Below are 21460 nucleotides of genomic sequence, written 5' to 3'. Positions count from 1 at the left end.
AAATTTTGTTATTTCTCTCTTTGCTGTAGATCAAGGTGGTTGGGCCTATGGAACCCATTCCAAATGACAAAACTAGTAAATGGAAGAGTTGAAATCCAAACACACCCAGCCTGGTTCCAGACTCTGAGCAATTTAACCCTGGGACACAGCCCTGGCCAGGTGGCTCGGTTGGTTGGTGCATTGTCCAGTACCCCCAAAAGTTTGCAGGTTTGATTTCCACTCAGGACACGTACCTGGTTTGTGGGTTTGCTCTGGTCAGGGCCTGAATGGGAGGCAACCAATTGATGTTTCTCTCTCACATGGATGTTTTTCTCTGTTCCTCCATCCCTCATTTGCGCTCTCTTTGAAAAACAAAAAAACCATAGCCTCAGGTTTAAAAAATAACCTGAAATATGAGGGTGACACCAAAGGAGGAAGGAAAGTGAGAACAATCAAAAATTGCAACGAAAGCTTAGAGTCCTCTCCGCTGTCTCCTCCTGGCTGGGTCAGGCCTCAGCTCCACAGGTGGCAGGGCCTGCCTCCCAAAGCCCATCCAAAAGCTTCTGGTTGTTCTTTCCACTTCAAAGCGCGGCGGGGAAGCAGGGTTGGTTTCTCCATCACCCTGTCTCAGGCTTGCCTGTGAGAGGACATATTTCTAGGTACGTGATTTGACCACAATAAAAACTTGTTTTGTGAGGTATCTTAGCTTCTTGTTATTGTGACTTCTCATTGTAGTCTCGGGTGTCCAACCTGCAGCCCAGGATAGCTCTGAATGCGGCCCAACACAAAACTATAAATTTACTTACAACATTATGAGTTTTTTGTTTTCATTGTGTTTGTGTATTTTATGTGTGGCCCAAGAAAACTCTCCTTCTTCCAGTGTGACTTAGTCAACACCAAAAGATTTGATGCCTTGTTAGTGTGTGATTTGGCATATACCTGTCAAAGGGCATTTCTTGAAAGAAGAGCAAATTTTTCCATGAACACACAATTTTGGGTACATTTAAAATAATAATTTGCCCAGTCTGAACATCCCTTATCCTGATGGGCCTTGGGAATAGTGTAAACCAGGGTCAGCAAATGTTTTCTATAAAGGTTCAGATTATAAATATGTTAGGCTTTATGGGTTATACAGTCTGTCACAACTACTCAACTCTGCCATTCTATAACGGTACTGTATTGCCCAGTATCAAAAATGAATGGGTATGCTTATGTTCCAGCCAAGCTATGGACACCAAAATATGTTCCATATAATTTTAATGTATTATTAAATAGGCAGGTGGGATTTGGCTCCCCATAGTTTGTCAATCCCTGGTGTAAACTAACCCTTTTAGAGTGTACCTAAAGGGCAGAAACAAAAATGGAAAACATCCAACGATGTTAACAAATGCCAAAAATCCACAAGCTTGCTAACTGATGTTTGTCAAAAGGAGAAAAGGATGCTTACTGGTAGATGGTAGAAAACAAATAGATTTTTACTATATATATATATATATATATATATATATATATATATATTTAAAGATTTTGTTTATTTTTAGAGAGAGGGGAAGGGAGAGAAGAGAAACATTGATGTGTGAGAGATACACACATTGGTATAAGTTGCCTCTCAGGAGCCCCCCAAGCTGGGGACCTGGCCAGCAGCAACTCATCTGCCCTGGCTGAGAATGAACCAGTGAGCTTTTGGTTCGAAGACCAGGACTACATCCACTGAACCACATCACCCGGGGCTTTATTTTATATTTTTAATTGATCGTAGAGAGGAAAAGGAAGGGAGAGGGAGATTGAGACACAGAGATTTGTTGTTCCACTTAATTTATGTGCTTATTGGTTGATTCCTGTAGGTACTGGAATGGGGATGGAACCTACAACCTTGCTTGGTGTGTGGGATGAAGCTCTAACCAACTTAGTTACACAGTGAGGGCTAGATTTTTTTTAAGCACCTAACGGCCCACAGGGGTCAGTTTAGAGAAAGCAGACAACTGCTTTTGATAAACTGAAGCGTTTCGGAATTGATCTCGACCTCTACCAAGACATTGAGTGAGAGTACATTAGTCACTCACTCTATTAATGGGGGAGGAGAGGGATGCGTGAAATGCAAACCTCCTGAAGGAGCAAGCAGGGCAAAGATAAAAGTAGATGTTTCTTTCCATCATTGGATGCTGTCCCGGACAGTCAACATACAATTATAAGAAGCATTTTAAAATTCAACAAAAGGAATGAAAGTCTTTCTCTAATACTCAGATAATTTTAAAATCAAAATAGCAATAAAAATATTATTTAGAAACATGATGAATAATGACCACAAAACATAGTTGAAAAAGTTGAGGGTGGTAGATTCTTGGGAAATAAGTGATGAGGTCGGTGAATTATATCCTTCATTATTAGTATATAACTCTTTAATCTGAGTGTATGTGGCACTTTAAGACAAATTTTTAAAAGGTTTTACTTACTTCTTTTGAGAGGGGAATGGAGGGAAAAAGGGAAACGTCGAATCAGTTGCTTTTCACACACGATCAACTAGGGACCTCGCCGAATGTGCCCTGACCGGGAGTCAAACCTGCGAACCTCGGGCTCGCAGACCCTGCGCTGAAACCGTGGGGCCACACAAGCCAGGGATAAGTTTTTTAGTAGTAAATTTTAGAAAAAATGTGCCAGCAGCAACTCCGTTATTAGCGCAAGCCGTCCCCGCTCTCGGCGCAGCGTCTTTTATTCTTCGGGGCTCCTACTCCCAATCCGCCCAGCCCCACGCAAAACCCTCCCCTTTTCGGTCCCGAGCCTTTGGTGCCACAGGGGGCGGGGCGTGAACCGAGACCCCATCCCTCCAGACAGAAAATCTGCGTTTACTACCCTAGTGGATACCACCTCTCGCCCTGCGGGCGGCGCTAGGCTGGACCAGCGCTCCAGCCGAGGCCCCGCCCCCTGAAGTAGAGCTGTGGCGTCACATCCGGCTTCTCTTTCCTCTGATTTCCGGCCGCGAGCGTGAGAGAGTAGTGTGAGTGGCCAACTCGTCGGAATCATGGTGAGCCTGGTCCCACTAGCCCGGCCCCACTAGCCCTGCCCCGCCATACCCCGCTGTGTCCTGCTGCTCCGCTGCCCCCTTTTGTGCTTCCAGCGCAGCTGGCTCCTTGTGTCTATTCCCCACGGCCGCCGCACATGGTGCCGGCTGCGCGTGCGGCCTGCGCCCTGCCCGCCGGTGAAGCCCTCCGGGAGGGGCAGGGGGAAGGGTGGGCCTCCAGGCCACCGTCTGGCTCTGACATGGCCTCTCCACAGTCCCAGAACTCCAAGGCCCGGGACTCACCCCAAGCGGAGAAATTTCTAGTGCCCCGGGCGGGTCGGCGAGGCAGGCCCCGCCTTCCTCGGGGCGGAGTTTGGGGCGGCGGGGAAGGCGCGGTCGGGTGGCAGCTAGGCCGCTCCGTTCGCTCGTGTGCTTGGCGTTTGTCCCGCAGTGACCTGCAAACCTTGTCTGCCTTATCCTTAGATAAAAATCAACTTCAGTCTTGCTATTTCTAACAGTCAGCCTCTTCAGTGTATGATTTTTATTTCTGGAGCACCTATAGATCCAAAACGCAAGGTCTCCTTCCTTATACAGCTTTAGAAGTCTCTCCCTCCTCCTCAAATGAATGCCCGGATGATGGAGAGCTTTGTTTGAAAAAGTACACTGTTTTGTAAATCAGTTTTTTACCTACCTACTTGCAAGTCTAATGGAAGGCATCTAAGTACTTGTATTGAGGAACATTGGCATTCAGGTGGTTACTAGGCTTATCCTGGGGATCATTTTCTAAATTAAAGAAATGTCCAGCAACTATGCTGGACACCTGAAACTAATATAAAATAATATGGAATGTGAATGCTAATCGAAAAATAAAAATGAAATTTAAAACATCTTAAAAAGAATATCGGCATTCAAACTACTTGATTTTCCTTTTTAGGCCTCCCTTTCCCTTGCACCTGTCAACATCTTCAAGGCTGGAGCTGATGAAGAGAGGGCAGAGACAGCTCGTCTGGTAAACCTTGTTCTCTTTCTTTTAAAGATCCAGTTATACTTTTACAGTTTTAAGACTAGAATTGATTTTGAAAATCCCTTTGGTTTTTACTCCAGTCTTCCTTTGTTGGTGCCATTGCTATTGGAGACTTGGTGAAGAGCACTTTGGGACCCAAGGGCATGGTAAGAAAAACGGAATTCTTAACGTTTTGATACTGTTTTAGAGTCTTTAGTTGAAATTGACATAGTAAATGATAGGGTTTTTTTTTTTTTGATGCTCTTAAATCTTTCGAAACTTAACTGAATTTTACTAAAAATCAAAGCAATACCCCTATGGCTGAAGTCTCATTCCATGCCACTTACCTCCCCAGGGACAACTGCTGTTACCATTAAGGATGTAAATCTTCCCAGCATCTTTGTTCACTTATGTGAATGTTTATTCATATTAGTATTATGTGTTTTCTTCTATACTCGTAAGATATGCTTTTTTTTATCATAGATACTACTTATGTGGTTTTTCTGTAGTGTACTTTGTTGAAATCTTCCCTCTTTAAGTGTCAAATAGTATTCAGCATCTCGATTATTTTATAGTTTGTATTTGTAACTATATTGGGTGACACTTAATTTGTTTCTATTGTTTTGGCTATTACAGAGCCGAAATAACCTTGTTTGTGTATCCCTTGATTTTCTAGTGTTTTCACCACGGTAGATATCAAGGCTTGCTTGTGGGTGTACACATTGAAAAAATTGTAATGGATTCTGCCAAATAGCCATCCAGAATATGTACCCATTAGCAGTATGTGAGGGTATTGATTGACCATGTGTTAAAGATATACTTATGTCTTCAGCCAAATACATTCCTTTTAGGACAAAATTCTGTTAAGCAGTGGTCGAGATGCCTCTCTTATGGTGACCAACGATGGTGCAACTATTCTGAAAAACATTGGTGTTGACAATCCAGCAGCTAAAGTTTTAGTTGGTGAGTCTGAAGATTATACTGTTTTGTTAACTTTGAAACACATTTTAAATAGGTTATGTTGACTAACTGTACTTTTGATTAACTGTTTCAAATTATTGTCATTATTAAAATACAGGATTCTGGAATGCTGTGTAATTAATTATTTATGGTAAAAGCATTGCATTTTGTACCAAAAAATTCAAAAGAATTTGTCATGTGAGGAAACCAGATAGGTGAGATTTGGATTGGTGGTGGGTATATTTGGAGGATTAGGTAAGCTACAGAGAAGTAACTTAAAAGGCAGAATCAAATATGTGAGTTAATAATCACCTTGTTTTTTTTAGATATGTCAAGGGTTCAGGATGATGAGGTTGGTGATGGCACTACTTCTGTTACTGTTTTAGCAGCGGAATTACTAAGGGTAAGACTATCTGAACAAGTTGGGCTTTATTTTATTAATTGTTTTTTACTACTGTGGTTTTGAATGTCAGAAATAACCTATTTCTTCCTACATTTTTACTATTGACACATATTTTCCACTCTTTATTTATAGGAAGCAGAATCTTTAATTGCAAAAAAGATTCATCCACAGACCATCATTGCAGGTTGGAGAGAAGCCACAAAGGCAGCAAGACAGGCTCTGTTGAATTCTGCAGTCGATCACGGGTCAGTATGCCAAAATGGTATTATAGACATTTGACATTCTTTGTTAAGTATGCTCAACTACAAAGCCTAGAGAATACGAAAACATACAAAAATGTACTCCTACCTCATCTTGCCCCAACATAAAACCCCATGTTACCCCCCAGAGATAGCCACTAAGTTAAAGTTTGGGTTTTCATCTTTTGCCTAGATATTCACAATAAGTAAAACAAATAGCATTATGTAGCGGGTTATTAGCCTCTTTAATGTAATTTAATAATAGCCACATTTCTGGGTGTTAATATTCTCTGGTATTTTTTTATTCTCTACAATACATTTTTTTTAGATTTTATTTTATTTTTAGAAAGAGGGGAAGGGAGGGAAAAAGACAGGGAGAGAAATAGTGCATGTTTGTTGCTCACGTGGCCCCCACTGGGGGCCTGGCCCGCAACCCAGGCATGTGCCGTAACTGGAAATTGAACCCGTGACCCCTTGGTTCGCAGCCTGCAATCAGTCCACTGAGGGCTTATAGTCCACTGAGAATAACCAGGGCTTATTCTCTACAGTATTTTTAATTGAGGTATGGTGTCAATTGTTGAGGTATGTAGTATAATTTACCTATCTAGAGTTGGAGTTTGTATTTTGACAGTGTTTAGCTTTATGTTGTGACAAACTTGTTACCCCCCAAAAGTGTTTCAAGAAGTGTTGCTGGGCTCAAAGATTTGTCATCCTCCAGAAAAAAAATTTACTAATTTACACTTCTAATACTTGTGTAACTGTGCCAGTTTTCCTCATGCTCTTGACAGCGTTTTGTATGCTTTTGTGCACTTGTGTTTCTTCGTTATAGTTTGCCAGTTTGGTGGTGTGGAAAATATTCCCCTTAAATTTGCATTGCTTATTTACAATGCAAATTTAATGGTGAGGTTTAATTCTTATCCCATGAGTCTTCACTGGATGGGGTGAAAGTATCTATTGACATGTGAATATCTGAATAAATTTTGAAGAGTAAAATAGGGTTGATACCAACAAAGAAGTAAGTTTAAGCATTTCATTTTAAGAAACTCATGAGTTTTCCTATTTGATTGTTTTTTAGTTCTGATGAAGTTAAATTTCGCCAAGATTTAATGAACATTGCGGGAACAACATTATCCTCAAAACTTCTTACTCATCACAAAGATCATTTTACTAAGTTAGCTGTGGAAGCTGTTCTCAGATTGAAAGGCTCTGGTAATCTGGAGGCAATTCATGTCATCAAGAAACTAGGAGGAAGCCTGGCGGATTCCTATTTAGATGAAGGCATGTATATATGTTGAATGTGGGCAAACAGGCTCTGATGTGATGTTGAGGGGTGGTAAATACTGTGTGAATCCTATTTTTAACTAGTCAGGACTAGTAATACTTTACATAGCCAGAAAAACCTATCTTTAAGGACAAAAGTTTACATTGCATTCATTTTTTGTCATTTTCAATTATCTGCTATATTAAATGCTATAGCATTTTCAGTAGGGTCTGTTGGTAGGAAAAGATAAAACAAGGATAGCTGTCTTTCTTTAAATATCTGCTCTGTGCCAGGCATTGTAATTGGAATTTTACTTAAAATCTCATCCCTTATGATACTGACCCAGTGAGTGAGAGTTAGGTTCAGCTTACTAGAGTAGGAAACCCAAGATGATAATGGCTTAATAAAAGTTACATATGCATCTAAAAGAATCCTGGAGAGGCAATACGGTGCTCAAATGATAGTTCTAAATCAATAGGGCCGTAGGCTGGTGACTAATATCTGTGTCACTGGTTGTATTCCTGTTTTACAAATGAGTAACTAAGGTTGAATAAGTTTTCCCAGGTTGCTACCATGTGTCACCTGTGTGCAGCAGAGGGATAATTGGGGCCAGGTTTGTCCTACTCCGTTGACCATGGCTTTTTCATTTGATCACCAGCCTCAGTTCTTTATAGTTCAGTAACTTCAGTCAATTCCCTGTGTATTCACATCTTCACGGCTTGTTTTCTCTTGTATTGGTTTTAAGCTAATGATAGCAGACTTAATACCTTTACATTGTAACCCACATTCCTATGTATATAGTATGCTGTATATCTGAGATAAAAGTTTCAAAATACTGTGTTTACTCTAGGTATTTGTGCTGTGCTCTTAAGTTTTTCTGTTTCGTATAATTTTAAAATGACCTGCTAAAATGATTTTTATAATCACTGTTCTAGTGGAATGCTTTATAGGGTCTCTCTAGGAGCTTAGACGAGGTCTAAGCATTAAAGTCTTAAATTAGACTTAAGTGTATTCTTTGAGAGTATTGGGTTGGCCAAAAAGTTGTTTTTTTTTTTCCTGTAAAATGGTTCTAGTAGCACTCAGTTGCCTTTAACTTCATGCAAAACAGTTTTGTTAGATTGCATTGTGACAGCTGTCATATCAGTGTGCATTAAAAAAATCAAGATTAGTGAATTTAAGAAAGGTAAAAATGTAACAAGTGCAAAAAAAGATTTATGCAGTGTATGGAGAAGGTGCTATGACTGATTGAATGTGTCAAAAGTGCTTTTCAAAGTTTCATGCTGGCGATGTTTTACTGGATGATGCTCCTTGGTCGGGTAGACCAGTAGAAGTGGGTAGCAATCAAATCAAGACATTAATTGAGAACAGTCAACACTGTGCTATATGGGAGATAGCCAACATACTCAAAATATGCAAATCAGTAGTTGTTAGTGAAAATGAAAAATGTGTCTTATTTTATGGAAAAGACTAAACAGACTCATTGGCCAACCCAATAATTTTTTTAAAGATTTTATTCATTTATTTTTAGAGGGGAAGGGAAGGAGGGAGGGAGAAGAATTATCAATGTATGGTTGTCTCTCATGTGTCCCCCACTGGGAACTGGCCTGCAACCCAGGCATGTGCCCTGACTGGGAATTGAACCACAATCGTCTGCTTCGCAGGCCCGTGCTCAATCCACTGAGCTACACCAGCCAGGGCTCCAACCCAATAATTTGATAAAGCAGACAACTTCGTAAGAGTTACTAACTTGACTCTGAAATGTTTAATACAATACTCTCCTCATATTGTAGGCTTTCTGTTGGATAAAAAAATTGGAGTGAATCAACCAAAGCGAATTGAAAATGCTAAAATTCTTATTGCAAATACTGGTATGGATACAGACAAAATAAAGGTATGCTTACATTTCTTGAAACTTTTATTGCTAGCTGCTGTAAACTTGGGTGGGGAATCAGTTACACCAAAAAACTTAGAATATATATATTCATATATATATATATATATATATATATATGAATATATACACACAAGCAAACATTTTTTGGTGTATTTACATAAAAATGTTTGCATATGCTATGGGACTCTGAAGAGTAATTAATATGATGCTGTTTTTCTGCTTTCCCCTTTCTTAGATATTTGGTTCTCGTGTAAGAGTTGATTCTACAGCAAAGGTAGCAGAAATAGAACATGCAGAAAAGGAAAAAATGAAAGAGAAAGTTGAACGTATTCTTAAGCATGGGATAAATTGCTTTATTAACAGGTCTGTGTGCTTGTGCTAACCTTGTTTGTAACGATCTAAGAAAGGATTTTTTTCTAAAAAGACTTACGGAAATACCTTATATTTAGTGATTTATTTAGGAGCTGTTTTATTTTTTCAAATATAAATATAATTATATAGTAAGTCATTTGCATTATAATGATTTAAGTTATATTTTGTGACCACACTTAAACCTTTGTCTGTTAACAGTAATAGTTTTTTGGTTTGGCAGTTTCTTGTTTTGACTGTAATATACACGTATATTTGGAGGAGAGTTAATTTTGTATTAAATAATGGGAGTTTGGAGTAGCAGGAAGCTAATAGCATAGAAATAAAACAATAAAGAGATAAAAATAAAAAATTTTAAGGCTTTTAATTTGTATGAAAAATATACATAAACCATTTTCATGTATTCTTTTTAAGATTGATTTTATTTATATATTCTTAGAGGGGAAAGGAGAGGGATAGAAACATCAGTGAGTGGATGTCTTTTGCACACCCCCTACTGGGGTCCCAGCCCGCAACCCAGGCATGTGCCTTGCTTGACTGGGAATTGAACCAGGGGCCCTTTGGTTGACAAGTCAGCACTCAGCCCACTGAGCCACACCAGCCAGGGCTCATATATTCTTAATTACTAGTATTTAAGGCTTTTATGGATTGTTTTGAATGAGGAAAACATCAAGGGGAACAGCATAGTTCAGTGAAATAGTCTTAGTTAACTTTGAGAGATGATGTTTGAGGAAAAATAATTGGTTTAGGCCAAATATTTGTTGGCTTTTGAAAAGTAAGTTTGTAAATTTCTGTGTGATCTGTGAATCTGATAACACACATTTTGCCTAGCAGTGTATTATAAAATTACAGTTTTCTTTTTAACTTAACAAACTTTTAAACAAATGTTTTTACTTCTGTTGTAAAAGTAACATGCTTATTTTGGAACATGAAAAACTATAAAGAAGAAGCAATCTAGGTTACTTACCTCAGGAATTCTTTCCTTTAAGTTGACTTCTGTGCGTGGTGGTCTAGTTTGTTATTCACTTAGTTGTGATCATATGCCGTAAACTTGTAATTTACTTTTTAAATCTAACAGTACTTGCTGTTACTTAAAATTGCAAACTTTTTAATAAATTTTAAATTGTCATTTATACACATATTACTCTTGTAGTGGACATTGGGGTCACTGGCAAAAATTATACTCTATATAAAAATTCTTACAAATATCTTCATTATATGTTTTAATATCTAATTTTCTTGCTGTAGATTATCAGTAGGAGAATTAAAGCATATGAGTATTGCAGTTTTGATACATTGCTGTTGAATTGCTTTCTGGTTTATACCAGTAGCAATATTTTTCAAAACCTGTTTGTAATACTAACGTAGATGCACTAGTGTTATAGTTTATAAATTATTGTATATTTAAGAAATTGTATCTTGTTCTGATTTACATTTCATTGATAACTGTTGAGGTAAAATTTTTTCTGTCCCTCCCCATGCCATGGTTTTATTTTTGTTAGTCTGTGGTATTTTATTTTGTGATGTAACAGTGTATTTGTGTATTTTATTTATAGGCAATTAATTTATAATTATCCTGAACAGCTCTTTGGTGCTGCTGGTGTTATGGCCATTGAGCATGCAGATTTTGCAGGTGTGGAACGCCTGGCTCTTGTCACAGGTATGGGGAAAGGTCATTAATTTCTAACAAGCATAAAAATCACTCTTGGATTTATTGAGTTTTAGTACAGTTGACTCTTTGAAAGGTGCGGGGTGAGTTAGAGATGCCATCTCCCAGCCTTAGGCAGTTGAAAATCTGTATGTAACTTTTGACTTTGCAAAAACTTAGTCAGCCCTTCCCACCCAATTGCAATGAAGAAGGTGACCCTTGAATAACATAGGTTTGAACTGCACGGGTTCAGCTTTTCACGCTCACTTATAAGTAGAACCATGGAATTCAAATTCATGTTGTTCAAGGGTTAACTGTATGTAACACATTGCTGAGAGTACAAAGAAATCCCTTTGAGTTAGTCTGAAATCTGGTATATACTTTTTGGCCCTCTTTAGTTTAGTTACATTATTTTTGTTTTTTATGAAGACTATATATTTTTAGAGGGGAAGGGAAGGAGAAAGAGAGGGAGAGAAGCATCTCTCAGTTGCCTCTTACACACCTCCAACTTGGGACCTGGCCTGCAACCCAGGCATGAGCCCTCACTGGGAATTGCACTGGCAACTTCGGTTCGCAGGCCAGTGCTCAATCTACTGAGCCACACTAGCCAGGGCAGTTACATTATATTTAATATGCTAAATTATATGCTAGGTTTACTATTGGTATAGATGGCTTTTTGTTGTGTTATTTTAAAGATATGTACTATGTTATTTTTCAAAAACCCATAGGGCCACAGTCCTAAACATAAAGTGTATGAACCAGAGCTTAAAGAATCTTAATGTCTTTATCTAGTAAATGCCTTACTTATTTCTAATGCTGAGTAGTTTAATGCTTTGTGCCATATATAATAGTACAGTTATGATAGAAATCTTTACTAAACACTTCACCATGTGACAGAGAGTGGGTCAAGTACTTAAACATTGCTTTCATTAAGTTTTGAAATTTTTTGAAAGTAGTAAGTATTAAAATAAGTGTGAAACAGTTTGGCAATGTATGATGAAAAATTGGTATTCTCCAGCATCCACCCTTTAGAAGAGTTATGAGTGATGTAATTCCAGTTGTGTGCAATAGAAATGATGTTTACAACCCTGGCTGGTGTAGCTCAGTGAATCGAGCATGGGCCTGTGAAGCGAAGGGTCGCTGGTTCGATTCCCAGTCGGCACATGCCTGGGTTGCAGGCCAGGTCCCCAGTAGGGGATACACGAGAGGCAACCGCACATTGATGTTTCTCTCCCACTCTTTCTCCTTCCTGTCCCCTCTCTCTAAAAATAAGTAAATAACATATTTTTTTTTAAAAAAGAAAGAAATGGTGTTTACAGGTAAGGTGTATCTAAATCAAAGTGATACAGAGTGCAACTTGTTAACTTTCTGTTTGTGATAATGGTTTTTAAAGTAACCTCTAAGTAACCCTGGAAGAACTAAGCATTAAAAACTTTTATTCTCTTAACTTTTAGGTCCCGGAAAATAAAGGAGTAGGTTGGAAAGTTGGTTGGGGACCTGGCAATAAGAATGAAGGAGAGTGGGGTTTAGGGTGGAAAGCCACTGGGTATGGTGACTTTGGTTTGGAACTGCCCTGAGTGTTCAAAGAAATAAAAGGATACTAATTAATGTAGAGTAGAATTGGTCACATCTCAGAATTCTTTTTTTTAAAGATTTTATTTATTTCTTTGGAGAGGAAGGGAAGGAGAGAAATATCAATGTATGGTTGCCTCTCCTGTGTCCCCTGCTGGGAACTGGCCAGCAACCCAGGCATGTGCCCTGACTGGGAATTGAACCGCAATTGTGTGGTTTGCAGGGCCGCGCTCAATCCACTGAGCTACACTAGCCAGGTCTCATCTCAGAATTCTTAAGCCATTTTTAATAATCTGAGAAGCATAATCTCACCTAAAAATACACATTTTCATTTCATTAATTACTTTGAATGGGTTTGCCTGGTGTAGTTAAAGTTCTTTAAAAGCCGTTGCACTCTTGATGTTTAAGGTGATAAAACTTAAGATGTTCATGTTTATGTAACTCCTTTAATGCAACAAAATTAGGCATAAGAAATGTGAATGATAGCACATTCATGGGATAAATTAGTGATACATGAAATTGCCACATATACTCAGAAGAAAATTTACTGTACCAAGTGTACCAACTGAGGTTGACCTCATGGTGGCTTATATGAATTCATAGTATATGAAATGGGTTTTTGCAGATATCAAGAAATACCTTGTAAGCAGATAGAGATGAGTGAGTGTAGGATAAGTGAAAATACTCAAAGGCCAAATTAGTCTCATTTTTGGGATATGATGTCCCAAACACTAATAGGGTCTTTTTATCTAGAAAACAAAGTCTCAGGAATTTGCCAACCAAAAAGGATTACAGCCATTTAGATTATCAATTTAAGTTAGTAGAGTTGGGAAGACCAGGCTTCTTTTTATAAATTGTAAAGTAGACGTACGTATAAAGCATCAGTTATTCAGCAGATACATCAACAAGATGAAGAGGTATTCTACTTTATTAAAAGAGAGGTTGATGAGCTAGAGAAAAGGATTTAAAAATGGAAATCTAATGTGCTTAATTAGGATCCAGGAAGGGAAATGGTTAGCCCTTTCAGTTTATAGCATGGAAGAGGGGAACATAGGGATAGAAATACAACATAAGGAATAAAATGAATTTACTTTTTTGACACTTCAACTAAGTTTGCTCTGGGAAATTCTCAGTATATATTTCCCCTTTCTAGGTCTTAAAAGGGTCTAGGTCTTTCTGACATTTCAGTTATTGTCATAATTAGCAGATACCAGTGCCCATTAAGCTGTTCCAAAAGTTCATACATGTGTTGACATAATAGGACTAATTAAGTATTTTCATTTTTCTCTGGGAAATTGGGTCATAAGGGTACCGATTTTCTAGACTGGATTCAGAAGAGAATCCGTATTTAAATGTAGACTTGAAAGTAAATGTTAAAGTTTCATTTAGGGAGCTTCCAGCAAAGATGGAGGCATACGTAGACACACTGTGCCTCCTCGCACAACCAAATGAAGGACAACAGCAATTTAAATAGAGAACAACCAGAACTGACAGTAAATCAAACTTTGTGGAAGCCGGACAACCAAGGAGTTAAAGAAGACATTCATCCAGACCGGTAGGAGGGGTAGAAACAGGCATCCAGGCAGAGAGGACTGCCTGCAAGGCTGCAGCTGGCAGACCGGCAAGGCAGTGGATTGAGGACTGGGTTCCATATTCACTTGCAGATAAACTGGGAGAAACAACTGGGGAGCTGGATGTACTGTGCAGTCCAGGGCCCCAGCGTGGGGAAATAAAGCCTCAAACCATTGATTGAAAACACCTGTGGGGGGTGAGGCAGTGGGAGAAACTCCAAGCCTCACAGGAGAATTTGTTGGAAAGATCTACAGGGCCCTAGAACATACACAAACCACCCACCTGGAAATTAGTGCCAGAAGGGCCCCATTTGCTTGTGGGAAGTAGGGGAAGTGACTGAAATCTGGCAGAGAGTGGAGCAAATGCTGTTGTTCCTTCTTGGAATCCTCCCCAACATACAGTGTCAGAACACAGTGATGTGGTTGCCCTACTCTGGTGAACACCTAGGGGTTTGCCCCTCACTACGTAACACGCACATCAAGATAAGAAAAGGAGGGGCCCAAATGAAAGTACAGATCAAAGCTTCAGAAAAAACACAACTAAGCGTTGAAGAGATAGCTAGCCTGTCAGATGCACAGTTCAAAACACAGAATTGGTTGAATTTGGTCGCAAATTAGATGAGAAAATGAAGGCTATGCTAAGTGAAATAAAGGAAAGTGCACAGGGAACCAATAGTGATGGGAAGAAAACTGGGATTCAAATGACAGTGTGGACCAGAAGGAAGAAAGAAACAACCAAACAGAAAAGAATGAAGAAACGAATTGAAAAAAATGAGGAAAGGCTTAGGAACCTCCAGGACATCTTTAAACATTCCAACGGCCGAATTAAAGGGGTACCAGAAGGAGAAGAGGAAGAGAAACAAGTGGAAAGTTATTTGAACAAATAAAGGAGAACTTCCCCAATCTGGCAAAGGGAATAGACTTCCAGGAAGTCCAGGAAGCTCAGAGTCCCATAGAGGCTGGATCCAAGGGGGAACACAGCAAGGTACATCATAATTATATTAGCCAAGATTAAAATGAAGGAGAGAATCCTAGAAGGAGCAAGAGAAAAGGAGTCAGTTACCTACAAAGGAGTTCCCATGAGACTCTCGGCTGATTTCTCAAAAAAGACCTTACAGGCAAGAAGGGGCTGGAAAGAAGTATTCCAAGTCACGAAAGGCAAGGACCTACATCAAGATTTCTCTCTCCAACAAAGCCTTCATTTAGAATGGAAGGACAGATAAAGTGCTTCTCAGATAAGGTCAAGTTAAAAGGAGTTCATCATCACTGAGTGCTTATTGTATGAAATGTTAAAGGGATTTATCTCAGAAAAAGAAGATAAAAAATATGAACAGTACAATGACAGCAAACTTAATCATTAGTAATCGTACCAAAAACAAAAGCAAGCTAAGCAAACAACTAGAACAGGAACAGAATCACAGAAATGGAGATCACATGGAGGGTTATCCACAGGGGGAGTGGGAGGGGGGAGAGGGGGGAAGGTACAGAGAATAAGTAGCATAGATAGATAAAAAATATGGGGAAGGTAAGAATAGTATAGGAAAAGTAGAAGACAATATGACCCATGGACATGAACTAAAGCGGGGGTGTGGTGGGTAGTGAAGAGGGAAAAATGGAATAACTGTAATAGCATAATCAACAAAATATGTTTTTAAAAAAGTTTCCATTTAACCTTTAGGGGGTAGTAGTATACAATGTCTACACAGGTCTGAAGCCAGACTGCTTGGATTTGAATCTCACCTTCACCTTATTTGTTCAAGTTGTGTAACCATGGATAAGAAACTAAACATCTTTTGTCTCTATTTTGTTACTTCTAAGTGGGATAATAATGTAGTTTCATAAGAGGTGTTTCAAAGAGTGCTTCGCATATAATCAACTGAAAAAAAATTTTAAATATTTTATTTATTCATTTTTAGAGAGAGGGGAAGGGAAGGAGAAAGTGGGAGAGAAACATCAATGTGTGGTTGCCTCTCATGTATCTCCTACTGGGGACCTGGCCTGCAACCCAGGCATGTGCCCCGACTGGAAATCGAGCTGGCAACCCTCTGCTTCACAGGCCCGTGCTCAATCCACTGAGCCACACCAGCCAAGGCAACTTAAAAACTTTTTATCTGTTAATTACTGCTTGTTCAAAAGCAAATTTTAAACCTGTTAATGCATTTAATTATATTTATGTTCATAGGTGGTGAAATTGCCTCTACCTTTGACCACCCAGAACTAGTGAAGCTTGGAAGTTGCAAGCTTATTGAGGAAGTAATGATTGGAGAGGACAAGCTCATTCACTTTTCTGGGGTAGCCCTTGGTGAGTGATTATGTAGATCTTGGTTTAGGATCCTAAGTCCTTGCTAGGCTCTGTTGAAGTGAAAGAAACAGTTACATAGTTACTAGAATATAATATGTCGTAATTCTTGTGGAGCATGATAACATGTTAATTTTGATCTGTTTTGAGATCACCCTTATGTTAATCTTACCTTTGTGAACAGTGCATTTTCAACATAGTTGTTTTTTAGATAACTTAGAATTATGAATATGAATGGTCAGCAAAGAGAATGTATAACAGTGGAAGACATGTCAGCTTTCAAAACAAAGTGATATAACTAACACCTATATAAATGATAGGAGGCAAATTTTTATGTTCTATAATTAAATGCTCACTGTGACATAAGAATATTATTTTTTAACATTAGGTGAAGCTTGCACAATTGTTCTTCGTGGTGCCACTCAACAAATTTTAGATGAAGCAGAAAGATCTTTGCATGATGCTCTTTGTGTTCTTGCCCAAACTGTGAAAGATTCTAGAACAGTTTATGGAGGAGGTAAAACATTTTGTTTATTTTCTTAAAGTACAGTATAAATTGTAGGCGGTGTTAATGGTTCTTATAGAAACCATTAAAAAAACCATTATTGCTTCTGCACTTAATTTTAAAATACTTGACATATCTGAGGGAAGTCACTGTCTTTGAGACAGCTAAGCATAATGATATTTTATTGGATTTTTAATCCACAGGCTGCTCTGAGATGCTGATGGCTCATGCTGTGACACAGCTTGCCAGTAAAACACCAGGTAAAGAAGCTGTTGCAATGGAGTCTTACGCTAAAGCACTGAGAATGGTAAGTTAAAAGAAGAGGTGTGAACTTAAATTTTGTTGGTGTTGATGGTTTTTAAGTGGATATATTTTTCTAACTTGGGCAGAAAAAATTTTTTTTTCTTGGTCTTAAGAAAAAGAGAAGGATCACACCACCTTTAAATTTGATTCTGGAGTTTATCTTCTTTATGAGCTGTAATTAAAAATAAGATTTTACAATGTTTTCAGATATGTGATTTTTAAACGCTGTCCTAGTTAGGCATCATTGAATTTTACTAGCATAGATAGTAACTGTCTTCTTCACTTCCTAGTTGCCAACTATAATAGCTGACAACGCAGGCTATGACAGTGCCGATCTGGTGGCACAGCTCCGAGCTGCCCACAGCGAAGGCGACGTGACTGCTGGACTCGGTAAGGAGTCAGCTGGGGCCTTGTGATTGTTAAGAGTAACGCCTTACAAAGTTCTTTACCTTTTTTTGTTAATGAGTTTGCATGATAACCATAAAAAGACTCCTTTGGCTCTTTTGTAAGTATTCTAGGAAAATATTTTACTTCTTATTCTCAACACTGCCAAACTTAGTTATTCCATAAAGGGTATACATCTAGTTTGAAGATTTATAACTAATTTGTTATATTATGTTTATAGAATTAAAGTACATAAGCAGTACTTATATTCCAAAATAAAGGCAAACCTGACTGTATCTCTTATAAGCTGCATTAACTGCCAGTCTCATGATAAACTACTTCTGAGACATTCTTGAATGCAGATCTCTGGTACATAGACAAAAATGTGGCCAAAAAGGCAAACTTAGTTCAGATTGAAAAATATCCCAACAAACAATCCAGGACCTTATAGGAATCATCTTAGAGGATAGATAATCCTGTCACTGGACAAGAGGGAGTTGATGAATAAGATCTGTAGGAAGATGAAGTAGGATTCTCACAGGAAGAAAAATAGGTGATGTTTAAATCTTCTCATCCAGTTAAGATTTCATGGTACTTAATGATGAACAGTTTTTTGTAGTAATTTTACATATGTAAGTAGATTAAGGTAGGTGATCTATGTTTTGTATAAATTTTTCATTATTTGACATAGTTCTCCATTAATACAAATAATCAGTAGTTGGTGTTTTGATTTTTTAAAGATTTTTCTTAAGTGATAGAATTGAGTAATTTGGTGTTGTAATTTTATTTTTCATGAGAGGATTAATTTCATTTAAGTCATTAGTGATATTTTGATATTTGTTAAAGCTGTAGTTTATTTAGTAAATACTTTTTCTTTTCAGATATGAAGGAAGGTACTATTGGCAATATGGCAATATTGGGTATAACAGAAAGTTTCCAAGTAAAGCGACAAGTTCTTCTGAGTGCGGCTGAAGCGGCGGAGGTGATTCTTCGTGTGGACAACATTATTAAAGCAGCACCAAGGTATATTATAGCACTGGAAAACATTTCTTAGAAAGAATAAGCTACTAACATGAAAACAAAAAAAAAATAGGTAACTGTATATAATGGTAATTGATAGAAAGTGTAGGCATTTTTGTGTAGATAAAAGTATTATGCAAGTTATTTTAAAACAAGTTATCACAACTCTTAGATTTAAGCCAGAAAAGCTTACCGGGGAGCAGGGTATGGTGACATGGACTAGCTCTTAAGATTGAAAGGACTCATAAAGAGCCAGGCTTGGAATGGTCACAAACCAGAGAGCTTTTGGGCAGGGGTGTGTCGTAGTCAAAACTGAGGTCTTTTTCCCATGATGGGTCAGCTCCAGTTGTTTTCTGTCCTGGTATACCTTTCCATACCTTTCCTAGTACACCCTTTGGTTCGCAGCCTGCACTTGATCCACTGAGCTACACCAGCCAGGGCTTACTGACATTCTTAAGCATGTAATTAGCACAGTTCTTTACATGTTCTTATACCAGTAGTTTTTCTAAAATTCTAAATTCTTTTTAAAAGAATTCTCATTCGCATAAAAATGGTTAAATGACCCTTTAAAGGGTGTGGCTCAGTGGCTTGAGCACCGGCCTGCTAACCAAAGGGTTTGATTCCCAGTCAGTGTGTGTGCCTGGGTTGCAGGCCAGGTCCCCAGTAGGGGCTGCATGACAGGCAACTACATGCTGATGTTTCTCTCCTTCATTTTCTCTCCCCTCCCTTCCCCTTTCTCTAAAAATAAATAAAATCTTTTTAAAAAAATTGGTTGATCAGAGAACAAGAGCAGGAGTTGGTTTTAGACAGGAGCACAGGGAGTTCATCTGTAGTAACAGGAGGGAGATAGGAATGCTACTAGGAAATGGCACCTGAAATGCACTGAGTCAGAGAGGACCTTTTTTGTGCAGAACCCTGCAGTACTCATTTCATTGGTTTCTGTGAGTGGTAGCTATCCTAATAACTGTATTAGGGGAAGTAAATAGTGGAAAATAGTGATTTGGATGTAGAGAGAACTGATGAAATGCTATTTAAATCCACTGTGATATGTAGTGGAAAGAGGAGCCGGCTGAAAAATCTAGAGATTCTCTGCTTTTGGTATTGGCAGGATAGGGTAATGAAGAGGACTTCCTTACTGGTTTTCCATGTTTTGAAATGGAAAATTAGAGAAGGAGGAATTGACAAAGGGTTTTTGGAAGTAGTTCCACTAAAGATTAAGGACAGTTATGTTTTCTTTTGTCTTTAAGCAGAGCGATAGCAAAAGGAAACAATTCTATAATTTAACTTTTCTGAGTTGGGATCAAGGTCACATAACCACATTCACTCTCATAAATTTTCACAGTAATTCAGCACCCTCAACCACCTTTGAAACACACACACTTAATACCTAACTTGATCTGGTAACACTGTTTTAGAGGTTTAAGCGTCTATTAAATATATCAAATTCTGATATATGGGGTGTGGACTTTTCATGCTAATTAGTAACACCCAGGGAACCCTTTGACAGCTGCTTGATAACTTTTCCTAGTGACACCTTTCAGCATCCTTTAGTCAGACTCCCACTAGCCACCATGGTTGGAAGGGTTTATCTCTATATGATTCCAGTATGCTGTACTCCTTGGGTCTGTTTGTAATCTTTTCTGCTTCTTTTAACCATTGTGCTTACCACTAGAAACAGAGTTTCTCAAGCCCTTGCTCCTTGACAAGGCATTAAGTAAAAAAATTGCACTAGTACCCACACCATGCCACCTTCCTGAGCCATTCAGTATGTGGTTAGCAGAGAATAAAAGTTTAATGGCTAAGATGCAAGAAGTACTATTGGCGAGTTACTGGACCCCATAAGCACCTTACCTGTTCACATTTGTTTTCTTCAGTTAGAATGATCATACAGAGAGTTTCATTTTCAAAGGCCCCAAAGCCTTTGTACAACTGCTGGTTAAGAGTAACTGTCCTTGACTAATTTAGTAAAATTCCTTAATACATAGTAGTTGAAACCATGAATTAACCATTTCCTGAAAAATACGTTGTCGTTTTCTCAAAAATAACATTTGTTAAGTAAGTCATTTGGACAAGAAGTTGAGAACTTGCTAGATTAATACAGACTTTCATATTCCACAGATTTTTGTAATGTCCTCTTAATAAAATGGTAATTGAGGGATGTTAGGAGGTAGAAACGGATAGATAGAAAATTGGGTTATAATGGTCTTAAAATTAGGATTCCAGCTGTGTTTGTATTTAATGTAAACTTTTGATTACAATCATGCTTTTCATTTTCACCATTGACTTCTTTCTTAAGTTTGTGTTGTGTAATCCTTGCAGGAAACGTGTACCTGACCACCACCCTTGTTAAGCATTCCTGTATGCTGTTAAATGCGCTGGACCAGTTCATAGTAAAGTTGTTCAGAAGACTTTGACTTCTTAAAGATGACTGTGGAATCAAAGTTTATCAGTGATTCTTATGTCGTTAAGTTTGGACATTTAGCTGACCTTTTACTTTAACATGGGTCTAATTTATTTGCTGTTCATTTCCCATAAAATTTCATTGATTTAAAAGTCCATTTCTCATACTGTGCACCAAAATAAAAATTTGAACAGTTACTTAGTTGTTACCTCTCTCAGTGATTTCTTGCTTCTTATAACTTAATGGATATGAATGATTGTACATTCACTAGAGTTGCTTCAGCTTAACTACTGAGTTATGAAATAGTTATCTTGGTTAATACAAGTCCAAGTCATATGTGGTAAACATACACTAATGTTTTGGTTCTCAATTATACATAACCTTTAGTAACTAACCATTTATTTTTATTTACTGAAAGTACCATAGTCTTTAGTACTCATTTAATTTTGTGCAATCTTTACTACCTCTTTACGTGGAAAAGCTTACATGGGAAAAACTTAAAAATGGTTTCTGTTACTTTGTTTGAAAGAGTTATAGGTTTGATGCTGGTTGTTGCAAGCTGCATGAATTACCTCTAACGCTTTATAAGGTAATGCTCTTTTAAAGAAGGTGGGCTTTTTTAAGACTTCAGCATTGTTGTTGCTAGGGTTT

General features: G+C 38.2%; 1 protein-coding gene across 1 annotated transcript; it reads left to right on the top strand.

Moving 5' to 3' along the window:
- Positions 1 to 2901: 2901 nt before the first annotated feature.
- Positions 2902 to 21006, top strand: CCT2 (chaperonin containing TCP1 subunit 2). Its single transcript, XM_037049465.1, has 16 exons — positions 2902 to 3001; positions 3912 to 3986; positions 4082 to 4147; positions 4832 to 4943; positions 5267 to 5343; positions 5476 to 5588; positions 6658 to 6860; positions 8634 to 8734; positions 8973 to 9100; positions 10663 to 10766; positions 16080 to 16199; positions 16585 to 16713; positions 16905 to 17008; positions 17295 to 17394; positions 18270 to 18411; positions 20728 to 21006. The coding sequence occupies exons 1-16, from the start codon at positions 2999 to 3001 to the stop codon at positions 20756 to 20758; spliced, it is 1608 nt and encodes a 535-aa protein (XP_036905360.1). The 5' UTR covers positions 2902 to 2998; the 3' UTR covers positions 20759 to 21006.
- Positions 21007 to 21460: the final 454 nt, after the last annotated feature.

This window comes from Sturnira hondurensis, unplaced genomic scaffold (genome assembly GCF_014824575.4).
Source record: "Sturnira hondurensis isolate 20B ecotype Veracruz unplaced genomic scaffold, ASM1482457v3 Scaffold0006496, whole genome shotgun sequence".
NCBI classification, from domain to species: Eukaryota; Metazoa; Chordata; class Mammalia; order Chiroptera; family Phyllostomidae; genus Sturnira; species Sturnira hondurensis.
Note: the sequence above shows the minus strand (reverse complement) of the source record. Positions and strands in the feature narration are given on the sequence as shown.